This window comes from Pristis pectinata, chromosome 7 (genome assembly GCF_009764475.1).
Source record: "Pristis pectinata isolate sPriPec2 chromosome 7, sPriPec2.1.pri, whole genome shotgun sequence".
Taxonomy (NCBI): Eukaryota; Metazoa; Chordata; class Chondrichthyes; order Rhinopristiformes; family Pristidae; genus Pristis; species Pristis pectinata.
Genome location: NC_067411.1, coordinates 6,059,300 through 6,083,688, shown reverse-complemented (window position 1 = coordinate 6,083,688; position 24,389 = coordinate 6,059,300). Strand labels below are relative to the sequence as shown.

The 24,389-nt window shown below is 40.4% G+C and overlaps 1 protein-coding gene across 2 annotated transcripts in view; it reads right to left on the bottom strand.

The window, feature by feature from the left end:
- The window catches only part of fam193a (family with sequence similarity 193 member A), a 160,502-nt gene that overhangs the window by 77,019 nt on the left and 59,094 nt on the right, over window positions 1–24,389 (bottom strand). For both annotated transcript variants that reach the window (XM_052020594.1, XM_052020593.1), the window contains exon 2: window positions 119–184. In XM_052020594.1, coding sequence (XP_051876554.1) covers window positions 119–184 — 66 coding nt within the window. The remainder of the gene's footprint in view (window positions 1–118; window positions 185–24,389) is intronic.

Genomic DNA, 24,389 nt, shown 5'->3' with positions numbered 1-24,389 from the left:
ACTACAGTGTAGTGGCTATGAAATCCTGAATATGAATATTTTAAAAATCTGGAATTCTCATTGAAATCCATATCCACCAATCTACAAAAGAGATCGAAAAATGTATAGCTTATCTTACCTGAGGGACCCCTGTGAACTCTGACCCCACAGACCCATCTGACAGCTGTGTGCCATTTATGGAAACCTGCAAAACAAAATACAGACACATTAATAAATTAAAGCTAACAAAATCTAACCAAGCTGGTCACTGAAGGATGAGATGAGAGTACACATTTCAGGGCTATTTTTGCCTGTAATAAATTTCTGAGCAATCCCACCACTTCACATAGCACCAGTTCTACCCCTGCTCTGCTTCAAACAGTTGATCAATGTTCCCGATGGCCTCTGCCTTAATCGTTCCCAGCGTCAGGCACGCTAGTGTAGGGCAGGCACGTGAGTGTAGTGGTTAACGTTCAATTCTGGCCACTGTCTGTAAGGAGTTTGTATGTTCTCTTGTGGCAACAGTTTCCTCCCACATCCCAGAGACATGGTGACTGTTTAGTTGTCAGGTTGCTTTAAATTATCCCTAGTGTGGTTACATTGCAGGAGAATCACAAGGGTCTTAAAGGGCACATATGACAAAATAGCTTAACAGGAAAATGAGTGCTTGACGGTTAGCATGGACTCAGGGGACCAAAGGGCCTGTTTTTGTGTGGTATGACTGTAAAATAATTGGAATGATGGGATTGCTCCAAGAATGGTCTCCTTCTATGTCTAAGGAAATGAGAAATGAAGAATAAGTACCATAGCTACAAGAGCAGGTCAGAGGCTGGATATCCTCAAGTGACTCACCTTCTGACACCCCAAAGCCTTTCCATCATCAACAATGCACAAGTCAGCAGTGTGATAGAAAATTCTCCGCTTGCCTGGACGAGTACAGTTTCAACATCTCTCAAACCTGACACCATCTAGAACAAAGCTTGACTGGCACCCCACCAACCACCCCAATGACTCATGCCTCCACCACCAACACAGTGGCTACATACAAAATGCATTGCAGTAAAATTTGCCTTGGCAACCCCAACAACACTTCCCAGAACCTCTAACACCAAGAAGGATAAGGGTAGCAGGTGCATGGGAGCACCACTCTGAGTAGACTCCCCTCCAAATCACACATCAGGATTATTTGGAAATATGTCATCAGCCCTTGACCATTGCTGGGAATGAATCCTGGAGCTCTACCTGACAACACAATGACAGTACCTTCACCTCAAAGTGAAGGTGGCAGCACACAACCACCTTGTCAAGGGAGATAAATGCTGGCCTTAGCAGCAACACAAAAGTTCTCAGAAGATAAGTAAATTGAGTAAAAGAAACAGGAAAAATACAATTAAAGCACAGAACCAAAGTATGATGTTACTTCTATGTTTCTACAAATTTGTTTGTGGCAACACTAGCATTTGACAAACTTAATTGAAGTTTTCCTTTCAAGAACGCACACACATATTTCAACTACACACACTAATCATACATTATTAACCTATAAGGACATGTCTGAAATGCAAAGAAAAAACAATTGTAAAGGATTTGCCTGCAGGAGCAAGATAGATAATGTCACAAAAATTTCCCACAGAAACTGTTTACTACACACACAGTAATCAGGATGTTCCTGGTTTTATTGAAGATTAATAAATAATAACCAAGCTTTTCGTGGGGAGGAAGTGCATCAACTTGGAAACAGGTAATCCAATTTCTTTTGTTCTCCTTGTGTAGTCAGCCTTTATACGCAGCACCATCTGCACATCCTCCTCCAAAGTGACCATCTCAGTTAGGGATTATTACTCAGTGAAAGTGAATCATCATTGAAGAGGGTTAGGGGAGGGAGCAGGGGAGTCAGCAGAGGAAATTGGCTTGGAAATAAACCTGACTTGGAACCCTCTCATAGATTCTTCATCTTCTCTTGGTTAAGACCATGAAATGACCAATTTAACAAAGAGCAATGGAAATACACAACACTGGCTGCTGTGGTCAACAGTGATGGCTCACTATCATCTTGTCAAGGGTACCACCTCAAAAGAATCTTAATAAAAGCATGGCATTTTTCTGGTGTTACCCATCATATTCATATTTGCTTTGTTCAAATATGCTGATGGTAGCATACCCAGTATTCATATTAGGCCATCATAGACAGACACAAAGTGTTGTTATCATTTAAGTAGCTAAAATTAATTTGCAATTTTCTCTCCCAAAACTTATGAAAAATAATTCAGTTTCCCCACAATAATCCCCAACTGTTGATGGCCAACTGCCCACCCATTCCATCGTTAATGCAATCAACTAATTCCAGGTATTGTATTTCTTTGGTCATCCATTTCCTTACATTGGCTCTTGCTGCTTCACACAAATATTGGCAAAAAAAAAATCATTTTAAACTTCAACAGAAACACAAGAGACTGCAATTGCTGGAATCTGGAGCAAAAAACAAATTGCTGGATGATCTTAGCAGGTCAGGCAGCATCTAAGGAGGGAAATCGATAGTCGACGCTTCAGGTTGAGACTCTGCAGTTCTGTTGAGTTCCTCAGGCAATTTGTTTTTTTGCTCATTTTAAATATTCTTTTATTTCAATGCAGCCAGCCAAACAATCCATCCTGCTTCCTTGAAACTTTAGCATTTGTCATTACTTTTAATCCTTGGTTCCAAGCATTAAAATATTTACAAGGACTAATCAACCCATTCCTTTGGGCAAAGAGCACCTTTTGGCCTCAACTCCCATCAGCATCAATGTGTAATTCAATAGGCCAGTGGAATCCTAATTAGTTTCGACTGTTATTAAAAGTATTGCTTCACACCAACCTATCACAGTAAAGTTAACACAGTTGTGTACAGAGGTGCCATCAAGTAAAAAATTGGGACAAAAGGCCCCAGAGTCGATTTTCCAAACATCTTGGAATGATGTCTCTCCCAACAATGGGTATGGGTTGACAGGAAGGAATAACAATATTCTGTCCGGGAACGTTGCTATATTAAATGTTGTATGCCTTGCCAAAATCCTCAGTGGGGGGAGAGCACATTACTGGCAATCCTTGTGTATCACCCTCACTTTGCCAAAAACAAAACAAAGTAGGCTTGTTGTGTTCTGAATACCTTCCAGCATTACACTGTCACAATAGTACGTACCCTATAGCACACAAGCTTCCCATTGGGCCTTGCTCTGGACAACTCGAACTCCATTCACAAGTTTTGGGTCTGGTTGATTGATTTACTTGTAGTTTAGAACTGCTGCTCCTTGTTTCCCTCATAGAAAGCCAAGATGACTGAGTTTACAATCAATCACCAAAGGATAGTGTTTTATTTAAATGAAACCAGTTAATCCACTAGTCGTATCCTCTTTAGCCACAAGTGAGGTCCCAGAGGACTTGAGAATAGCCAATGTTGTTCCTTTAAGAAGAGCAACAGGGGCAAATGACGAAATCATAGGCTGGCAAGCTTTACATCAGTGGTAGGGAGTTTATTGAAGATTCTTAGGGGCAGGATTTAGTCACATTTGGAAAAGCATGGACTTGTTAGAGATAGTCAGTAGGGCTTTGCACGGGAGGGATTATGTCTTACAAACTTGAATGAATATTTTTTTGATATGACAACGAAAATGTTGAGGATGTTGCCTACGTGGACTTTAGTAAAGCATTCAACAAGGTCCCACACAGTTGGCTGATCCAGAAGATTAAAGGCACATGGTATTCAGTGACTTGGTGAACCAGATTCAAAATTGGGAAGACAGGGTAGTAGTGGAGGGGTGTTACTCTGACTGGAGGTCTATGACCAATGATGTTCTGCAAGGATCAGTGCAGGGCCTTCTGTTTGTGATATCAATGAGTTGGATGAAAAGTGTAGATGGGCAGTTTGCAGACAACACAAATTGGCAGAGTTGCGGATGGTTGTCAAAGGACAGAGCTTGATCTAATTCAGTTGGAAATTGGATGGAGAAATGACAGCTGGAGTGCAATCTGGACAAATGTGAGGTGTCGCACTTTGGAAATGGCATTGACGTAGAGGGATTTTTGGGTGCAAGTTCATAGCTCCCTCAAAGTGCCAACACAACTGGATAGTGGTTTAGGCAGCATACAGCAGTCTTGCCTTCATTAGTCAGGGTATCGAGAGTAAAAATTGGGAAGTCATGTTACAGCTGTATAAAACTTTGGTTAGGCCACATTTGGAGTATTGTGTGCAGTTCTGGTTGCTGCATTACATGAAGGATATGGAGGCTTTGGAGAGGGTGCAGAAGTTGTTCACCAGGATGTCACATGGATTAGAGAGTATTTGCTACAAGGAGAAGTTGGACAAACTTGGGTTTCACTGAAGTATGGAGGCTAAGGGCAATCTTGTAGAAGATTGAGAGGCATTGATAGGGTAGATATCTTTTTCCTTGCTGAAAATTTCTAATATTAGACGACATAAGTTTGTGAAAGGGGGAAAAATTTAAAGATGATTTAGGAGGCAACTTTTTTTTTAAAAAAAAAGAGTTGGAGGTGCCTGGAAAGAACTGCCAAGGGGAGATATTGGAAGCAGATAAGATAGCAATGTTTAAGAGGAATTTACTTAGGCACCAGAACAGGCAGGGAATGGGGGGGACATAGACCATGTGCAAGCAGAAGGGATCAATTTCATTTGGCTTCATGGTTGGCACAGACATCATGGGTCAAAGAGCCTGTTCCTGTGCTGTTCTTTGTTCAGTTGGTGAAATGATATCACAGGATACATGAGAAACAAAGGACTGCAGATGCTGGAATCTCGATGAAAAATACTATGATGCTGGAGGAACTCAGCAGGCCAGGCAGCATCCATGGAAAAAAGCAGGCAATCAACGTTTCGGGTCAGGACCCTTCTTTAATGTTGACTGCCTGCTCACAGGATACATAATGGGAACAAAACAATATGACAGAATACAGTAAGCCAGGAAACTGGGAGATGAATTGCAATATGAATAAGGATGAAGCAGCTCACTTTAGTCATAAGGTTAAACAAGGAACACGTTGTTTGGTTCATTAGGCTAAATGCTTTAGAGGAAGAAAGAGATCCAGGACTTCAGATACACCGGTCACACGAATAGTCATACGCTTCACAAAGCCATAAGTAAAACAAGCAAAGTGCTAAGATCCAGTTCTGAAGACACAAAACTCGAAAGCAGAACATGTTAAGCTTGCATAGTGTTGGTTGGACCAGAAAATGCACAGTTCTAGTTTACATATTACAAAAATAGAGGCATTGGACGTGGTGCTTAAAAGATGCCAAAGGATAAAACCACAGGAGAAACAGCACAAGAGGTGGCTATTTGGTTTATCAAATCAGTGCTAGTTAGTTGTTGGAACCTGGCCAGTTCCATTCCACCACTTTTCCCATTCTGCAAATTATTTTCCCTCAACTGGCTATTCAATTCCATTTTGAAAGCACTAATCATGTCTGTTTCCACAAACTTTGCAGGCTGCAAATACACAAAGCATGATTATGGTCTGGAAACAGTTTTGCTTCAGGACCCCTTTGTGTATTTTGGCTAGCATTTTAAATCTGTATTTCCTGCTCCATGATCCATCTACTAATGGAAACAGCTTCTCGCTTTTCACTCTACTCTATACACTAGTAATCAAACCTTCAGCAATGCCATCAGAAATCCTCAACCTTCTTTGCTCCAAAGAGAACCACTTCACCTTTTCTAGTCTATACTTAAAACACATCATTCATAGAACCATTCAAATACCTTCTGCACCTTCTCTAGAACTTCACTTCTAAAAATTGGACAACTTAATCTTGATTAGTTAGAGCCAACAGTTTATAGTTAGGTTCACTAGAACTCACTACAACACTTAGACTATATTTTACCCACTTAGCTCTTTTAGGATAATTATTTGGGCAGAAGCTTTAGGTTGTCCTTTAACCTGTCCAACCTGCCCCTATATGGAACATAAACACTTTGCTTTGCCATTTAAAAGAGGGTCAGAACAAAATTCAACTGGGGAACATTTATGATGGGAACTGCTGTTAAAGTAAAAACAGAATGTCTGTAAAGCACTTTGAAACAAATGAAGGTTCAGAATTTATTTACTATGAGGAGCCAAACAAAGCAGGAAGTGTTTTGCCTTGAAACTGGTTTACATTTAGATGATATATTTAAATAAGGTGTCACAAATAGATAAGTTACGACAGGAAAAATACCAAGGAAGTCTGAGGTTTCGTTTAGATCAAAGGATTCAAAATAGACAAAACCAAAACCAGAGAACTCAAAGTTGCATTGTAGCAGTGTGTACTTCAGTCCATCAGCGTCAGGGATGTTCAATTTTTAAAATGCTACAAGAAATAGAGACAGGAATCTGTTATTCAAACAATACATTGAACTAGACATCTTTCTCCAGCCAAATTATTTGGGCCCTCCCCTACAGGTATGGAGATATACAAGAGGGCACTCTTTATGCAAGAGACTGGAATCAGAACCCATTGATGTCTAAACCAAAGTCTGGATATTCCCAACCAGTAATAATTAGAAACATTTTAATCAAATTTTGCCTGGATGTGTGTCCAGGATCTTAAGCGGCATGTCTAATAATTGTGATGAACTAATAGAGAAGGAATTACCAATCAAGACTTGGTTTTAAATTTCCCAATCAGCAAAATAAAAAAAAATGGAAATACTCAGCATGTCTGGCAGTATCTGTGAAGGAGAGAGCTCATTTTTTTGGTCAATGGCCTTTCATCAGAAGTAGAAGTTACAAATCAAACATATAAAGATGCAGAGAGGGGGGAGGGATAAAGAGAATGTAAGAATGCCTTTGATAGGGTGAAGACCAAAAATAACAGCAACAGCTGTGGTGCTGGCTGGGAAGAGTTAAAGACTTAACTGCAGCTCATCTGGCTGGAGATGCAAATACAAGGTGAATGAGAAAGAGGTAAAAAGTCTGGAACTTTGAGACAAAACACTGAAAAATCTCTAGAAAGTTGAAATTACAGAGAATGCTGGAAATACTCAGTGGGTCTGACAGCATATGTGTGAAATTGAAAATGGAGCTGACATTACATGCCCTTTTATCAGAAGTGGCCAGTCCTAATACAAACCACAAAGGCTGGTCATCTGAAATTGAATAATACCATACAGAGTACTCAGGGCTGTAATATGCCTTGTTAGAAAATGAAGTGAAATTATTTTCCTTGAGTTCAGGTTGTGCTTTGTTGGAACAGTGCAAGGGGCCAAAGACTAAAGTGGAATTTGGGTAGAAAATTGCATTCACTGGCAACTTCAATTTCAGGATTACCCTTACAAACAGAATGTCTCCATTTTGCTCATTTCTACCTCAACATCATTTTCCCGTCCTCTCCCCACATCACTTGATTCCTTGAATATCCAGAATTGTGAATAGAACAAAAGAGGCAGATAGAGAAGGCAGCAGATGTATATTTTTCAGATTCACCATGCTGACAACATGTCTCAAGAGTACTTAATAACAAATTACTTTCCACATGCACTGGATGTTAAGTGGATAAATGTGCCAGCACCATCACAGATTCAGCAAAAAAAGTGAATCAAGCAATTTATCTGATTTTGGTAGTATGGTTTGAAGGAGGGCTGCTGGCCAGGACATGAAAGAACTCGCTCTTTTCATTGATACGTGGTACCTTACAGCATTCACCTGAACAAGCATAAGATGCTTAAGAAATATTTTGATACGGATTAGCTTGACTGCCAAGGTGATAAAGAAACAAATTTGGATGTTTAAAAGATGAATCAAAAATGCTGAAAATTTGTTATCTGAAGATATTAAGGGAAGTGAATCCAACTATAATTGTGATTTTTAAAGAAAGGTCCACAATTCTGGGTTAAATGTTAGGAAAAGGAAAACTGAACAAATAATATTGAACACTGGTACCTCAATTTAAAAGAAATAATTCTTGCCAGGAAACCTTATTTTACAAACTAACAAAGAAATGCAGCTTGTAAAGTCAAATTCACTGCAACACTTTAGAACAATGTTTGCCCAAGTATGAAAAGTACTGTGAAAAGTATCAAAAGCAGGTTTGATTAAGTACATAGTTTCTCCCACAATATCTTTAATGCCCTTTTAGTTCCAATTATACATAGAACTTGCACAGTAACACCTTAATGGAGTTGTATAAGGACCTTGTCAGCCAATGAAAGATTACAGAATGAACACAAGTGTATGCTAATACTCAGAACAGAAGCTTGAGGGCACTATTTCACACTCTGGGAACTACTATAAGAGGCACATCAAGTGTATGCAGACAGGCTGAAAACTGAACTCACTGGTGGTTTTGTAATGACCTCAAAACTATTTTTAACATCCTCACTTCCACTATGCCATCACTGAGCAATAATATGCTCTATGATCCTCAGGTATCATATACTATTGCAGGGGTATTTGAGCTACAACACTTGGGACAAGTTGCAGCCTCTGATCCCCATCAGTTTGAAGCCTTACAACTCAGTCCCAAGTAGGCTTTGTTCTTATTCAATATTTAGTAGTTGTAATTTTGTAGGCCACAAAAATTTGGAGATTATCTCCCAACACTGGTGCTTCGGCAGTAAATGAAGGAGAATCATTAATTATTGACAATTTGAGATGTAAGCAAACAATAACTTGAATTGAAATCCTTTGTGTGCCCTGGTGCTCAGGGTAAAGAGGTGTGTTCTTTTTCAAGCAGGCTTTCAAAGTCAGTGTGTAAAGTTGAAAGGTTGTCAGATTTTGGAGGGAGTGGATACAGCCACCAATAGTGCAAATAAGGAAAGAGGTAAACAAATTGGATGGCTCAGGGACACACAGACAGAGGATTAATGGAAGATGGGCTTGGGAGAAATATGTAACTGACTAGATGTTTTGACCACCAAATGTTTAACTTTAGTAACTGTGATCCAAATAAGTTTCTTTGCTCTCTCAAGTCTAGGGAGCACATACTTATTCATAATCTTGAAAACAACTGGTTTAACCATGAATCACAAACATAATGTTCAACCCAAAGGTAAAATGTAGTTACTTTTCTCCAATTCAAGCATGGCATTAAAGCACTCCACCTCTCGCCTTCATTTTAAGATTCAATGTTTACAAAGTTCAGACTGATCACACTTCTCCCACAGCAAGTAAAAAGATACGAGGGGAAGAAACAAGAGGATAATGACAAAGTCAAGAGAAATAAAACAAAATTAAGGAATTTTGTTCACTATTTCATAAAAGGGATAGCAAATGAGTTCCATAATTTTGTTATGCTATCTTTCTGCTTCAACATATGAATATGTAAATATTTGGATGAGACCACATCCTCCAAACTTAGTCAACTGGTCACTGTCCTATCAAAAGCAAGCAGCTAATTGTGTTGCAGTCCAAGGAAGGATTGTTTGTCCGTGTTACATCTGAAACCAAGTACCAAACATATAGCCATTTAAAAAGGCCAGAAGTACCAGATTCCAAAACAGATGCATTTATTAAAATTGATAAGGCATTTTGATAGTGCTTTGCCACTTAAGGTATTGGAAGAAGCAGCAAAGTTATGCTCCTGACAACAGGAAAGCAGATGTTATTTTCATATGCGTGGCATTCACAGCAAAGTATTGGCTGAGCTTTTTGACATTGTGGATTATTGTTGTAATGTTTGGACACTTATCAGGAGGCACAGTTCAACATACCCTACAACATAACAGACATTCCACTCACCAAACTGAAAGCTCTATCCAACCATTTGACATTTTGATTGCATTTTGTAAATGTGCCATCATGACCCACTTGCATATCATCCAACAGAGTGGCACAAGTGGTGCAAAGTTATTCACCATTAAACTGCACCCCTCAGTGCAGTTTAAGTGCCAAAGTTTCACCCAGGACCTCAGGCAGATATCCGCCCAGGTGAAAGCTGATAATGTTGATCAATAACTTGGTGACAATTCAGAAAGGACACTTGCAATATTAACTGAAAGGTACTTGTAACATCAAATAGAAGTGTACTCGACATATTACTTGGTTAAACATTACAATTTGATCCAAGAAAAATCAGCTTCAAAATATTCTGAAAAACTTGTGCTTTTAATAACAATACAATAAAGACCTGTAACTGCTATCTTCTTTCCTCCCTCCTCTCCCCACCCTTCTACTGTCCACCCCCACCCAATATACTGCTCTTTTAATGGGTGTAATTTCCTGCAGCCTGGGGGGGAAAAAAAAGAGCACCCATTCTGCAAATTCGCCAAAGTGCCAAGTTTACGAGACTGGAAGGCTAGAGCTTTAGTCAGACTGATCCTGAGCTGTGTTCCATTTCCCAAGCTGTTGATCAGTAATGTTAACAGGGCAGCAAGCAGGAAAAGGCAGTTTGATGCAAATTCATTGTGTAATAACTGCCACATTATGTGAATTCTTTGCATAACGGGGATTCTTTGCACCAATACTACTGCTTTACATATTTGTTTCTCCATTGGCCAATATTTCAGACACAACAAACTTCTAGTCCTTACAAACAGGTTAAACGCTGACAGCTGTGATGGCCACTTTCATTAAGTCTGCTTACTCAACAACTACATTTTATAGTCCAAACTTGAACCTGTTGAGAACCAAGTTCAGGTCACTCCAATGCAAATCTGAGCCACGTGGTACACACAGAAGTCTGCTACACGCAATTCTTAGGCTCTGAAGTATGGTGGGCAACTCCAATGCAATTTTGGTGAGACCACTGTTACTATGAGCTGAAAAACTAATTTTGCTGACCATACTGACCTACTTGGAAAAATCAACCAGACAATTCATACCCAACTGATTGCAGATTTTGTAGTAATAGCAGTGGATTTGGTAGATGATACACACTGCAGCCAAGGTACACTGATAGCGAGCAGAGTGAGAACTTAATGTAAACGGGTCAACAAATCAAGCAACAGGCTGTTGAGATTAGTATTTCAGTGCTGGAGATGCACTCATTCAGGCAAATGGAAAGTCCTGACTTTTAAAGGTTTTGGAAAGTATTACTTGCTGTTGGATACCTAGCCTCTGACCTACTCTTGCAATCGTGGTCAGCAACGATCCCCAAGATGTTGATGGTAGAGGGACTCAGGATAGAGAGTTTGACCATCTTCAGCAACAATCTTTGTGGCACCTGTTATTCACAACTTATCGGGCCACACCCAAATTTATCAGGATCTTGCTGCATGCAGCATGATTGCCTCATTTGTTGAGAAATTGTAAACATTATTAGCAAAAAATACCACTTCTGACCTTTCAATGAAAGGCAAATCAGCTGAAGACGGCTGGATGGACCTTGGAGATGGACCTGAAGAGTGAGTGCTACCCTGGGGCTGCAATAATTGACACGGCACATCAGTTTTTACCAAGTCTCCTTGGTGCCACACTCAGTTGAGAGATACATTGATTTCCAGGGCTGTCACTCATCTCGCCAATTTTGTCCCTAATTAGACTAAGGCTGAGAGTGGATCAGGAGCAAGTGATCTTCCCAAAACCCAAACAAGGAATCAGTGAGGTTATTGACAAATAAAAAAAAACAAATCACTTGTCAGCACTAACACCTTCCATCACTTGGTTGATGATAGATAGGAATCTAGGTGGCAATCAGCCAGAATGGATTTATCCTGCTTTTCCTGAAGTGAGCATAACTGGTTAAACTTCAACACCGTTGGATAGTTGCAACCACACTGGAACAGCTTTGTTGGAGGTGGGGCTAGTTTTGGAGTGCAGGTCTTCTGGTACTACTGCCTAGATGTTGTCTGGTCCCATACCTCCTGCTAAATCCAACGTTCCCAGTTTTTTTTTTAAATCACGGGGAGTGAATCAAACAGACTAAAAATTGGTATCTATTATAGGGACCTCAGAGAGAAGCTGTGATGATTCACCCAGAAGTGTTGAGTGGATGATCATGGTTGCCACTTACCAGCCCATGCCCTACTCTACTGTTGACCAACCAAATCATTCTTTCCAAATATGAACCACGTGGAACGACAAAATTATTCATTCTTAATCTGGGTTTATTTTCAAACTCATTATGAAAGTCTATGTACCACAATTAAACTATTACATTCCTAGTGGCTTGTCAGGAAGGATATACTGGCATTAGGGTGGGTACAGCACATGTTTGTCAGAAAATACCAGGGCTGATGGCCTGTTTGCTCTCAAAAGTTTCTTCAGTTAACTGGACATAATCTGTGACTGCTGGATACGCAGTCTGATTGTGCTGCACAAATTAAATATGCCACCAACTTTGGGCAGGATAATGCAAGAAGCACCCAGGAGATGTAGCAGCACAGCTGTTATGTTACTGACCTAACAGCCAGAGTCCTGGATTGTTGATTCAGAGATGCACACTCCAATTACAAATGGCAACCGGGAAAAAATTCAATTCACAATATAAATTTGGAATTAACATCTGTCCCAGTGATGTTAACAATGAAACTGCAGGATCCTCACTAAAGAAAACATCTGGTTCACTGATGACCCTCAGGGAAGGACTTTTACCCAGCTTGGTCAACATGTGATCCTAAACCCACCATTGTGGTTAACCCTAAAATATCATCTCAACTGAGGGACACTTAGGGACAGCTATAAGATGTGATATTGCCAGTTGTGTCCACATCCAATTTAACACAATCATGACACCTATTATCATAGAAACATCTTCTCAACAGATTTGCAGACAAAATAAAATGACACATGGCCCAGAGGAGAAGCTAAAAAAATTTGGTCAATCAGGGGCCTTTTAAGAAGAGTCTATTAACAGCGACATGGCAGGCTGTAGGGTTTCAGTATTGGCTCAAAGCAGTTGCCAAATGCATTCAGTGTTCCCAAAAAGAAGTCAAATAACTAGACTTAGTCTGACAACAGAGGCCTGGCAAAACAAAAATGATTTGTATGTGCAAATTTATGTTTCTTCAGGAACTGGATAAGCTGAGCACTGATCATTCCCGATATGCAGAAGGCGTTAGAATCATACAGTATGGAAATGGCCTTTGGCCCAAATCGTCCATGCCAACCATGGTGCCCACCCTGTTAGTCCATTATCCCTCTAAACCCCTCCTATCCACGTACTTATCTCACTGCCTTTTAAATGTTATTGTACCTACCTCAGCTGCTTTTCTCTGGCAGTTCATTCCGTATACTCACCACCCTCTGTGTGGAGTTGTTGTCTCACTGGTGCCTGTTAAACTTATCTCCTCTCACCTTAAACCTATACCCTCTAGTTTTTAGTTTCCCTTACCTGGGAAAAAGACTCTACATTCACCCAATCTCTATCTGTCATGATTTTATACACCACTAAAGTCACCCCTCAATCTCTTATGTTCCAAGGAATAAAGATCTAGTCTGTCCAACCTCTCCCTATAACTCAGGCCCAGGTTTCCTGACAGCAGCTTCGTAAATGTTCTCTACACACTTTCCACTTACACAAAGTGCAGCAATAGGAGGGAAAACTGCTTGTTTTTTTTACAGTTAGACTAAAACATGTTGTAAAGCAAGACAAGGGAATCAGTAAGAACACAGGTAGTTCAGCACCACGCTCTAATAGGAGCTCCAAGTTCAGCAATTCTCAAGGATTGCTTGGGCTTGGAAGACAGATCTACCAAGTAATTTTTACAAAGGGCAGCTGTACAAGCAACCCCCACATTACAGATGCTCAGGTAACAGAAATTTCCTTTCACAGAATTCACAAATCACTAGCCAAAATTGAGGTACAAAATAAAATTCATTCACAGAAAAAGTAAATAATTTAATAACTTTTCTTGACATGAGCAGTGACAACTTCACGTTACAGAAAATCACGATACAGTCCACTTTCTAGGAGTGCAACCCTCCCCTCCCATAATGCAGGGGTCACCTGTAGTTACTACCTGTATACATCTGGAGGAAGAACACTGGTGCCCAAGTTAACATTCTTTCGACTAGGTACAGACCAAGGTCTTTTCCTTTCATTTATTGTCTTGACAAACCCTCACCCAGATATGCTTTTCTCCATCCCAAATTTAAAGTCACTTTCCTGAATAGTCCCTGCAGAATTTAATGCATCTTGATTAGCGGAACTCAAAGTTCTGGTGAAACAGGGTTGTTTTCTCTGGAGCTGTAGAGGCCAGAAGGGAGAATTTATAAAATTATGAGAGGCATAGATAGACAACCAGTGGCTTTTACCTCAGGGTTGAAATGTTCAATGTTAGATGGCATGCATTTATGATGAGGGGGCAAATTCAAAGGAGATGTGGGGGACAATTTTAGTTACACAGTGAGTGGTATGTGTCCAGAATGTGCTGTCAGGAATGGTGTTTAAGAGGCTCTTAGATAGGCACATGAATATGCAGAGAATGGAGGGATATGGCCACATGCAGACAGAAGAAATTAGGCGTCATTAGCTTAATTAGTTCGGCACAATATCATGGGCTCAAAGGCCTGTTCCTGTGCTGCGCTGTTCTACATTCTAAATAGCCCCCACAATCATCCAGAGCATTCCGGAGATTCAGCAGCCTCTGCGAGAAGTTCCAATGAAGCTGTTTTAAATGACCACTCTCCCCCCAATCTTGCAACTGTATCCCCTTCAAGACTCCCTCAGTAATGAAAACATCTCTTCTCCCTGCCACTTTCATAAACTAAAAGTTCAAGACAAACAGTTTTAACAATTTCAGTTTACAGCCTTCACATCTGAAATTTAAAAAATATTTTTAAAACTATTTTATAAAGAACTTCTTACAGTCTTCATATTTCACAGTAGTGGCTGGAAAATTAAAACTGAACAAGTGCTAACACATTGTGAATTTCACTTCATAGTTTGATTCACCAATCTCAACATGTTAACCCTTTCCACAGATGCTCTTCTCTTTATACTGCAGATTTCCACCATCTACAGTTGTTTGTTTTTCAAACAGCATCATTGTTATCTCTTAGTACCAGGCTGAGGTATGGCAATCTACAGCAAACCTTGGCCTTGCACCAAGATGCTTAAATACTATGTCAATACACCTGTGAGATCTGCAGGTTTTGTACCATAGTTGCTGAACATTTAATCCAATGAAATGCCCAAATTATCCAAAGATTATCCAAAGACAGTTCAACATAACAGCTGCATAATTTATACAGTTAATAGCCAAGTTTTAAAAATTGATTTATAATGTACTGATTTTCAATTGTATCCCTTCTTGATCACGAACAATCCTTCACAGAGGGAGATCCACCATCCTTACTTAGGCCAGCTGAAACACAACTTCAGATGCAATGTGATTGACACTCAACTCCCCCTTGAGATGGCCTAAAAGGCACTCAGATGTCACCAGCTTTTCAGGAGCAATGAAGGGTAGGCAATAAATGCAGGCCTTAGAAATAAAGCCCACATCCCATTAGTGAATAAACTAGAAAAATGTCACCGCAAATTACTTCTACATTTAGTGACAGACCTGTAAGAAATAGTATTCACTCTGGTTTCAAAATACTGAAAGTGCAGACATTGCCAACAAGGGTAGAAAAACCCTAAGCATGCTCTTCAATGTCTTAAAATTCAAGTGGAACGGTGTCAAGACTTTATATACCAACAAAAGCTGTGTAAATACTTCGCCTAATTTTCAAAGGCATTAAGCAGAACTATTTGTGCAGCTCCACAGAAGTGTTCAGAGTAAAAACTTCCAGTACCTTAATCAAATAAGTAACACAAAGTTCCGAATTCAGCTCAAAGTACTCCAAAGTAAAACCACAGGTCAAGTTTGCCAATTTAAGCAACTACAGAACCAGTTAACAATTAAAAACCCCAAGAACTGACATGCTGAATACCTGAAACAATTTCTGCAACATTTCAGAAGAAACAGAGTACTGTCAAATCATATGAAAATGTAGTTTCTGTTGAAGAGTTATCCTAATTCTGCCATGACAGGTGCCATCTGAGCTCAGTACTTCCGGCACTTTTTTTTACATTAACAATCACCTGCTTACTAATCACCGGATTACAGAGTACTCTGGTCATCTTCAGATCCCAGCTTCTCACATGAAGAAAAAAGAAAAATGAAGTGTAGTTCTGGAAAATCCATGTGGATCCCTGGATAGCAAGAAGGGAAGAGTTGAAAGGACATGTGTAACACCTGCAGTTCCATGGGAAATGTCACATGACGGGGAGCGGTAGGCAAGATTGGAAGAGTGGACTGGGGAGTTGAAGGGAGCAAATCCCTTCACTTTCAGCACTTCCAAGGGAACGTGTCTGGTGGTGATATCTTGTTGGATAAAGGGTATTTTTGTGTCTGGTCCAGTTGAGTTTCTGGTCAATTATAGCAAATGAATGTCGAAAGATAACTAGTTAAGCTCTCTTATTGGAGATGGTCATTGATTGGCACTCTTTTGTGATGTAAATGTTTCTTGCCACTTATCAGTCCATGCCTGATTATTGTCTACATCTTGCTGCATGCAGCCAAGAGCTGCTTCATTAGCTGAGGAACTGCAAATAGAATTGAATATTAAGTAATCAGAGAACACTTCTGACACTATAATAGAAGGTTCTTGATGAAGCAGCTGAAAGTAGTTGGGACCAGGACAGTGCCCTGTGGAAATGCTCCAATAATGCCTTGCAGCTAAGATGATTGGCCCATAACAACCACAGCCAGCATCCTCGGAAGTATGACTCCAATCACTGGAATGTTTTCCCTTTAATGACCATTGACTTTAGTTTTATCAGGGAACCTTGATGCCATACTTGATCTAATGCTGCCTTGATGTTGGAGGGGTGGGGGGAGTGGAGGAGCAAGAACTGGCAGGTGATAGGTGGATCCAGGTGAGAGGAGGATGTCAGGCAGGTGAGGGGGAGAGTGGGAATGATGCAAGAAGCTGGGAGGTGATAGGTGGAAGTGACAAAAGGGCTGAAGAAGATGGGATCTGTTAGGAGAGGCCAATGGACCATCGAGTAAAGGGAAGGAAGCAAGGAGGGGAACTGAATTTGGTGCTTTGTGGTTCTGGCAAAACCCAAACTGGGCATTGGTGATAGGTGCTGCGTGTTTGCACTGTCCACAGCATCTTGCATCATTTTGCTGTGATTGAGAGTAGACTGATTGGAAGGTAATCTTTGTGAAAAGGATACATCTGTGCAATTTTCTACATTGCTGCTTGTGCAGTAATTGTACTGGAAAGGTTGAAGAAAACATTTGATTTAAAAACATAGATACATCAACATTAGCTTCCGTGGTCAGAAAATGTGGCAATTTTTTTAAAACTTTACTTCAGAAGAGAAGTACTTGTCATATTATATAAAACCACAATGGCAGGTTTGTAACAGCAAATCTCAAATTTTAGGTCCAGCTCTGAAAATGCAACAATATTAATGATGCAATATTTTTTGTGCATAACATCTGAAATTACTGGTTGTGCTCATCACTAATCATTGGGAGACAATGAATTGCCCTGGAAAACAGTTTGTAATTTGCACATTTCATTGAATTGTAAAGTTGTGACAATTCCAAAAATATAGCTCAATTTTTTTTTGCCTACCATACACGTTAAAAAAAAGGAAAACACTTAACATTGTACAGCTGAAAAGTACTGACTTTAATTAATAACTGTGATCTTGACACTGTTGGTCAATATAATGGACATTATTCAATTATTCATACTTCCAACCATCTATTCTCTCACACATCCCGCTGCTTCTAGGAATTATATTTTGACCAAAATGGCACAGATACTACAACTGTTGTTTCAGAAGTGGTTTAATTAGTCTCTCTCCAACATCACCACCATTTTTCTGCACATCCAGCAAGGGGAATAAAAAATAGGAATATTGAAATGTCAAGTTGAGCATCAGCCTGGCTAAAAAAAATACAAACTTAATGGTTTAAATGACAAGACTATGGCAATTTAAATGCACCACCTGCATACAAAATGAATGTTAATTGTCATGACAGGTTTCTCTGAGATAGCATCTATTGATCTTCTCAGCCCAACCAAATTAGAGAATTACACACGAAACTGTGACAAAGCACTCCCACATATAAAAGATTCTAATCATTTCATCTTTAAAATTCATTAAAACCTTATAGCAACAAATAATGGGCCAGGACATCATTGATCAGAATGGTCATGGGTGACCTGAAGCATAATCGCGCTCAAAGCCAAAGAACAGCACTGAGTAAATGCGGCACACCAGCAGGGAAAGGAGCGAGGAGCAGAGGTTGGGAACAGCTGGAGAAAAACAAAAGCAGTGGGAGTTGGAACACAACGGGGGAAGGAGGCTGGGATTGAGAGCACAATGACAGGAAACCAGTATTGACAACGAGGGCTGGAGGAGAGGAGATCTTAAAGATGAAACCTTGAGTGACAGTAGGATTGATTTGCTTAATGGGGCCGGAAAGGCCGATGATCTCTGTAGTTGGCCCAATCAGAAAATAGTGCAACTTTTCTGGTCATCTGCTCAGTCAGAAAATTGGAACGTTTCTTTAAAAGCGTCAAAATACAGCAGATTAACAGTAGGATTTGTCAATCAGAACCAAAAACTTAACAGGGGACACAAAGACAAATGCAGAGCCAATAGCATTAACAAAGCAGCACAAAGGTTCAGCTACAGACTTTGCTCTTGGATCTGCTAGATGAGGTTAAGTTAGCAATCTATACCTGAAAAATCATTTCATCTGAGCTTCATGGTAACTGCTGCAGACACCATTCCAATCATGCATAATAACTTTAAACAAGCCAGTATATTTTTGTAATGTCATGGATCAAAGCAATTTTTGTACTGGGTTGGTTGGCAGCAAACAGATTGAGTAAAAAAAAACTGGTAATAATTTATCATTGGCATTAGAAAATTGCATTTTGAACCTCAGCTTGTTCGCTGATATTTTTCAGGGAAGGGAACGTACCATCCTTACACTGGTCCAGCAGTGGTTCCAGCTTCAAAGTAAATTGTTGACTTACATGTTTTCAAGATTAGTACGGGCTTAACTTCCACAGAATGACTGCAAAGATCTTGTCCAGTGACAGAGGAAATGCAGTTAGAAATAAAAATTCTCATAATGCTATTGTGATGATAGCAGTTTCAAAACTTGCATGCATAAATATTGCTGTTTGTCTGCTTGTACTGCCTGTATTAAAGGGAGAATGATAAAATTTGTGTATCATTTTTACTTCATATAGTTCAACAATCCAAGGAGTGCTGAAATTCATGTGTCAGATACAAAAAGTATAACATGCTTACATACCATTTTGTCAATTGCAGACAAATTAAATAATCAAGCATATTGAGCACTCTGTTTCCAATTGAACAAATGTTCCAAAAAGTCAGTCCTTGAACTATAATTCCTTCCAGTTGGACATCAATACATATTTGTTGATTATGTCCATCAGGTTTGTTATATAAATACACTTGTCATTTGTTAATTGTGCTGAAGGGTAAAGTGCAAAATGATTCAACAAGCTAACACTCATTGGCACTGGATCACTGATGACACACCTGCATTTGGATGACAGACAACACATGCATTTCATTTGTCATCTTCTGAACTGAACATAGATAGAATTTTCAAGTCACAATCCAGTAACAAATAGACAAATGTGATTTCTAAAACATTACAAAGTATCGATGAATTATCAGCCCAGAATAATTGAATAACTACAACATTAAACAAATGCTGCCTTCCATTTTTAACTCCAACATAATCAATCCAAACATAGGTAAAGCAACTTCTACACATGCTACTTGTCATAAGACCTGATGCCAGAGTAGGCTAACTTGCACATTTTGAAGACTGATCAATCGAAAGGGTTCTATTTCTCAATACTTACCTTACACTGATTGTAAAAAAAATGAAAAATGTTAATTTACCTCATTGCATGAAACTATTTCACAACCATCTCATAATGAGCATTACAAACATGCATAACCCAAGGTTGAGAGGCAACTTCCACCTCCAATGGCTCAACTGATTCAGACACTGAGCTGGTCTGTTTAAACAGTTATTCACAAATCAACTTCCATGCGGCATAATAAAAGTTTCATTAAAAAGAGTCACTAATCAGAGATGGCATTAGGTGACTGAAATTTCTTGCAAAATTGGCTTTGAAACAAAGTGCCATGGCAGAGATAGGAAATTCCAAAGCACAGACCAGAGGTGGCTGAAGGCTAGCAATACCCCAGTTCTGATTTTCCATTTTGTGCTGAGTTAGCTCATCACAGGCCAAAATGAGGTGGATCTGCTTTATTTGGCCTTGGCATTTGAATGAGATGTGGGGGAACAAAAAAAAAGCAGCTTGGCTCCCTGTTCAGAGTGAGGAGAACAGATGGCAGATGAGAAAAGGACAGGGCTCAGCTTTGATATTGCCCAAGTGATTCAATATCCTGCTGACTGAATGCATATCCTCGCAAGTCACTTGGGGGAGAAGGGGGGGAGGTGGGGGGATAGTGTTTAAAGAGATGTTGGGTGAGAAAAACCGCATTCAATGGAGATAGTGCATACTGATCAATTTCACCTACTTAAATTAACAAGGAGTCAATACTTTCAAGAGAGGAGAAATTAGCAAAAAAAAGAGAAAGAACAAAAGTGAGAGACATAGCCATCTGTTCAGTTCCTCAGCACACCAAGGTGTTAGGAATACATCTGGGAACATAAAGCAAGAGCAGTGAACAAAAAAAAGCAAAAACAGTCAATAAAATCTGCAAAAGCAAAGCTATTTAAATTTCTTGCCATTTGTAAACCAGAGTTTCAGTATGAATAAAAACAGATTTAGAACAAAACCAATAATTAAACAAGATTAAAGGAATACTGCAGTACCCTGCAGGGTTTGGTAACAGAACTATTGCTTTTCGTATTGCACATTATTGACTTGGGTGTGGAGGAGCACAATTACAAAATCAGCAGATGGTACAAAATTCAGAGGGATGGTGAACTCAGGATGGTTAAAGAATGCAAGGAAAAATGGATAGGCCAGTAGAAAGGGGCGGAGGGGGAAATTAGTGGCAAATGAAAGTGTTCTATTTTGCTCAGAAGGTTTTAAAAAAAGCAACAGAGTATAGTTTGGAAAGGGGTACACGAACAAAGCTCTATGTGAGGAGTTTGATCAGTGTGGCAGGGCAGATTGAAAAAATAATTAAATAGCATTCGGCATGCTGGACATTATTTATGGAGGTCAAAGTCGAGGTTATTGTCTTGATGAAACATGCTATGATGCTGGAGGAACTCAGCAGGCTAGGCAGCATTCGTGGAGGAAAGCAGGCAGTCACCACTTCGGGTCAGGACCCTTCCTCGGGATTGGAGATAGAAAAAGAGGAAGCCCAATATATAGGAGGGAAAAGCAGAGCAGTGATAGGTGGACAAAAGAGGGGAGGCAGGGTGGGCACAAGGTGGTGATAGATAGATGTAGGTAAGAGATAGTGATAGGCAGGTTCGAGGAAGGTAGGGCTGGTGTTGCACCTTTGGCGGGGCACTGAAAAGTTTCCAGGGTTTTGGGGGGGGGGGGGGGGGGGAGTAAATGAGGGAAAGAGCAGTCCCTGCGTAAGGCAGAAAGGGGTGAGGAGGAGGAAGATATGCTTGGTAATAGGATCCCATTGGAGATGGCAGGAGTGGCAGAGAATGAGAACTTTCCACTGCCCCCACCATAGGTGCAAAACCTGCCCCTACATCACCTCCATCCAGGGACCCCAACATGTCCTTTCAGGAGAGACAGAGATTCACCTGCATCCCCTTTAAGATCATCTACTGCATTTGGTGCTCCAAGTGTGGCCTCCTCTACATTGGTGAGACCAAACACAGACTAGGTGACTGTTTCACAGAACACCTGCACTCTGTCCATAACTGCAATCTGCATCTCCCCATTGCCAGTCACTTCAACTCCCCCTCCCACAGGATTACATGTGTCAGTCCTCTGCTTCTTCCAATGCCAGGAGAATTCCAAGCCCAAACTGGAGGAACAGCACCTCATTTTCAGTCTTGCAGCCTAACAGCATGAACACTGATTTCTCCCACTTTAAGTAATCTCCACACATCCCTCACCCCACCATGCTGCTTTCCTAGCCTCTTTTTTCCTACCTTTTTTCCTTTCGCTTCTTACCTTTGACCCATCCCCCGTTGGATCTGCTCTCTCCACACTCCCCCTCTTACCCGCATCTATCACCACCCTGTGCCCACCCCACCTATCACTGCTCTGCTTTTCCCTCCTATATATTGGGCTTCCCCTTTTCCCATCTTCAGTCCTGAAAAAGGGTCCTGACCCGAAACATTGACTGCCTACTTTTCTCCACGGACGCTGCCTGGCCTGCTGAGTTCCTCCAGCATCATAGTGTTTTTCATCTAGATTCCAGCATCTGCAGTCCTCTATTTCTTGAGTTTGTCATATGCACAAGTACATGTATGCACAGGTGTAATGAAAAATTTAGTTGCAAAGCATAGCGAGTGGTTAGGGAATGCATTGCTGGTGGTAGTGATGCAGATTCAATTGTAGTGTTCAAGAGAGAACAGGCACATAGAGGTATGGGGTAATCATGTGCCTTTGGAAAATATTGCTTTGGCCATCAAATGTGAGGGAGTGGTGGGGGGGAGTTGGGGAAGAATATGTACTCGTCCACAAAGTGTGCTAAGGTACAGCATGAGTGTCCTTATTTAAGGATGTTAATGCATTGGAATATCAGGAGTCACGCTCTTAAACAAGACAACTTTCCCTCCCCCCCCCCCCCCCCCCACCCCGAAGGTCATGAGTCTTTAGAAATCTTTAGATTGCGGCTGAAGTAGCGACTTTGAATATACTTGGAACAGAGCATTACAGCACAGTACAGGCCCTTCAACCCACGGTGTTGTGCCGACATTTTAATCTTGCTCTATTATCTATCTAACCCTTCCCTCCCACATAGCCCTCCATTTCTCTATCATTCATGTGTCTATCTAAGAGTCTCTTAAATGTCCCTAATGTATCTGCCTCTACCACCTTTGCCAGTAGTCCGTTCCATGCACCCACCACTGTGCAAAGAAAAATTTACCCCTGACATCCTCCTCATATCCTCCTCCAATCTTAAAATTATGTCCCCTTGTGTTAGCCATCGTCTCCCTGGGAAAAAGTCTCTGACCATCCACTCAACCTATGCTTATCTTGTACACCTCTATCAAGTCACTGCTGATCCTCCTTCACTCCAAAGAGAAAAGACCTAGCTCACTCAACCTATCCTTGTAAGACACAAAAGTAGATTCTTGATAAGAAAGGGAGTGCAAGATTAACATAAGTAGACAGGAAAGCTGAGTTGAGGTTACAAGCAGATTCATCCATGATCTTAATTAGCAGAGAAGACTTGAAGAAGTGTTCCTAATTCTTATAATTAAAGACTTTTATTCCTCAAATTATGTGCATAGAGTGGAGAAGCTGCAATTGTTCTTGGAAGAGGTAGAAGGGAGATCTGATAGAGGTATCTAAACTCTGTGCAGACAGCAAAGAGAAACTTTCCCATTGGCAGAGTGGTCTAGTATTGGGCGATGTAGAATGAAAGTGGTCAGCAAAAGAACCTTAACTTTTTTTTAAAAAAAGCATAACGAGTGGTTAGGGAATGCACTGCTGTTGGTAGTGATGAAGATTCAGTTGTAGTGTTCAAGAGAACTGAATAAGTATCTCAAAGGAAAGAACTTGCAGGGCTATGGAGATAGCACCTTTAAAAAGCCAGAGTGGATTTGTCTGGCCAAAAGGCCTCCTTCCATTCTATAACTATTCAGAGATTCAGCTGCTAATTTTGGTCACATTTTTTTTCCCCCAAAAATCTGCTCAGTTTGTGCAATGTCTGACCTTAATTCAAATTTCTGTGCTTATGTGTATTTTTGGACATCATTCCCCCTCTGGAAGTTCAGTCATATGCCACTGTTACAACACAATGAATCAGAGCATCACTGTTGATCACAAGTTAGAGCATGTGAAATTAAGAGTAATTGAGAGTGTGGATTGATATACAAGGGGGTCCTTTTGAGGTTGGGGGAGGGGTGGCTTTGACTAGAGGGATACCTTGGGAATCTGCGCTTGCAATTGTTCACGACCTTTATCCACAATTTGGGTGAGTGGACCAAATGTAATATTTTTAAGTTTGCTAATGGCAGAACCAAGTGGGAATGTGGGTAGTACTGAGAATACAAAGAGACTTCCAGAGGACATAGACAAGCTAAGTGAGTGGCAAATAATGTGGCAGATTTAGTATAACGTGGATAAATGTGAAGTTATCCACTTTGGGTAAAAAAAACAGAAATGCTCATTATTTTCTTAGTGAAAGATTGCAAAATGTTAACGGTCAAAGGGACCAAGGAGACCTTATAAACATGTCACTGAAAGCTAACCTGGAGCCAGCAGTCAGTTAGGAAAGAAGATGGTACATTAGCCTTTATTGTTGGAGAATTTGAGCACCAGAGCAAAGGTATTTTACTACAAGTATATGGTCAGGCAGCACCTAGAGTACTGCAAAC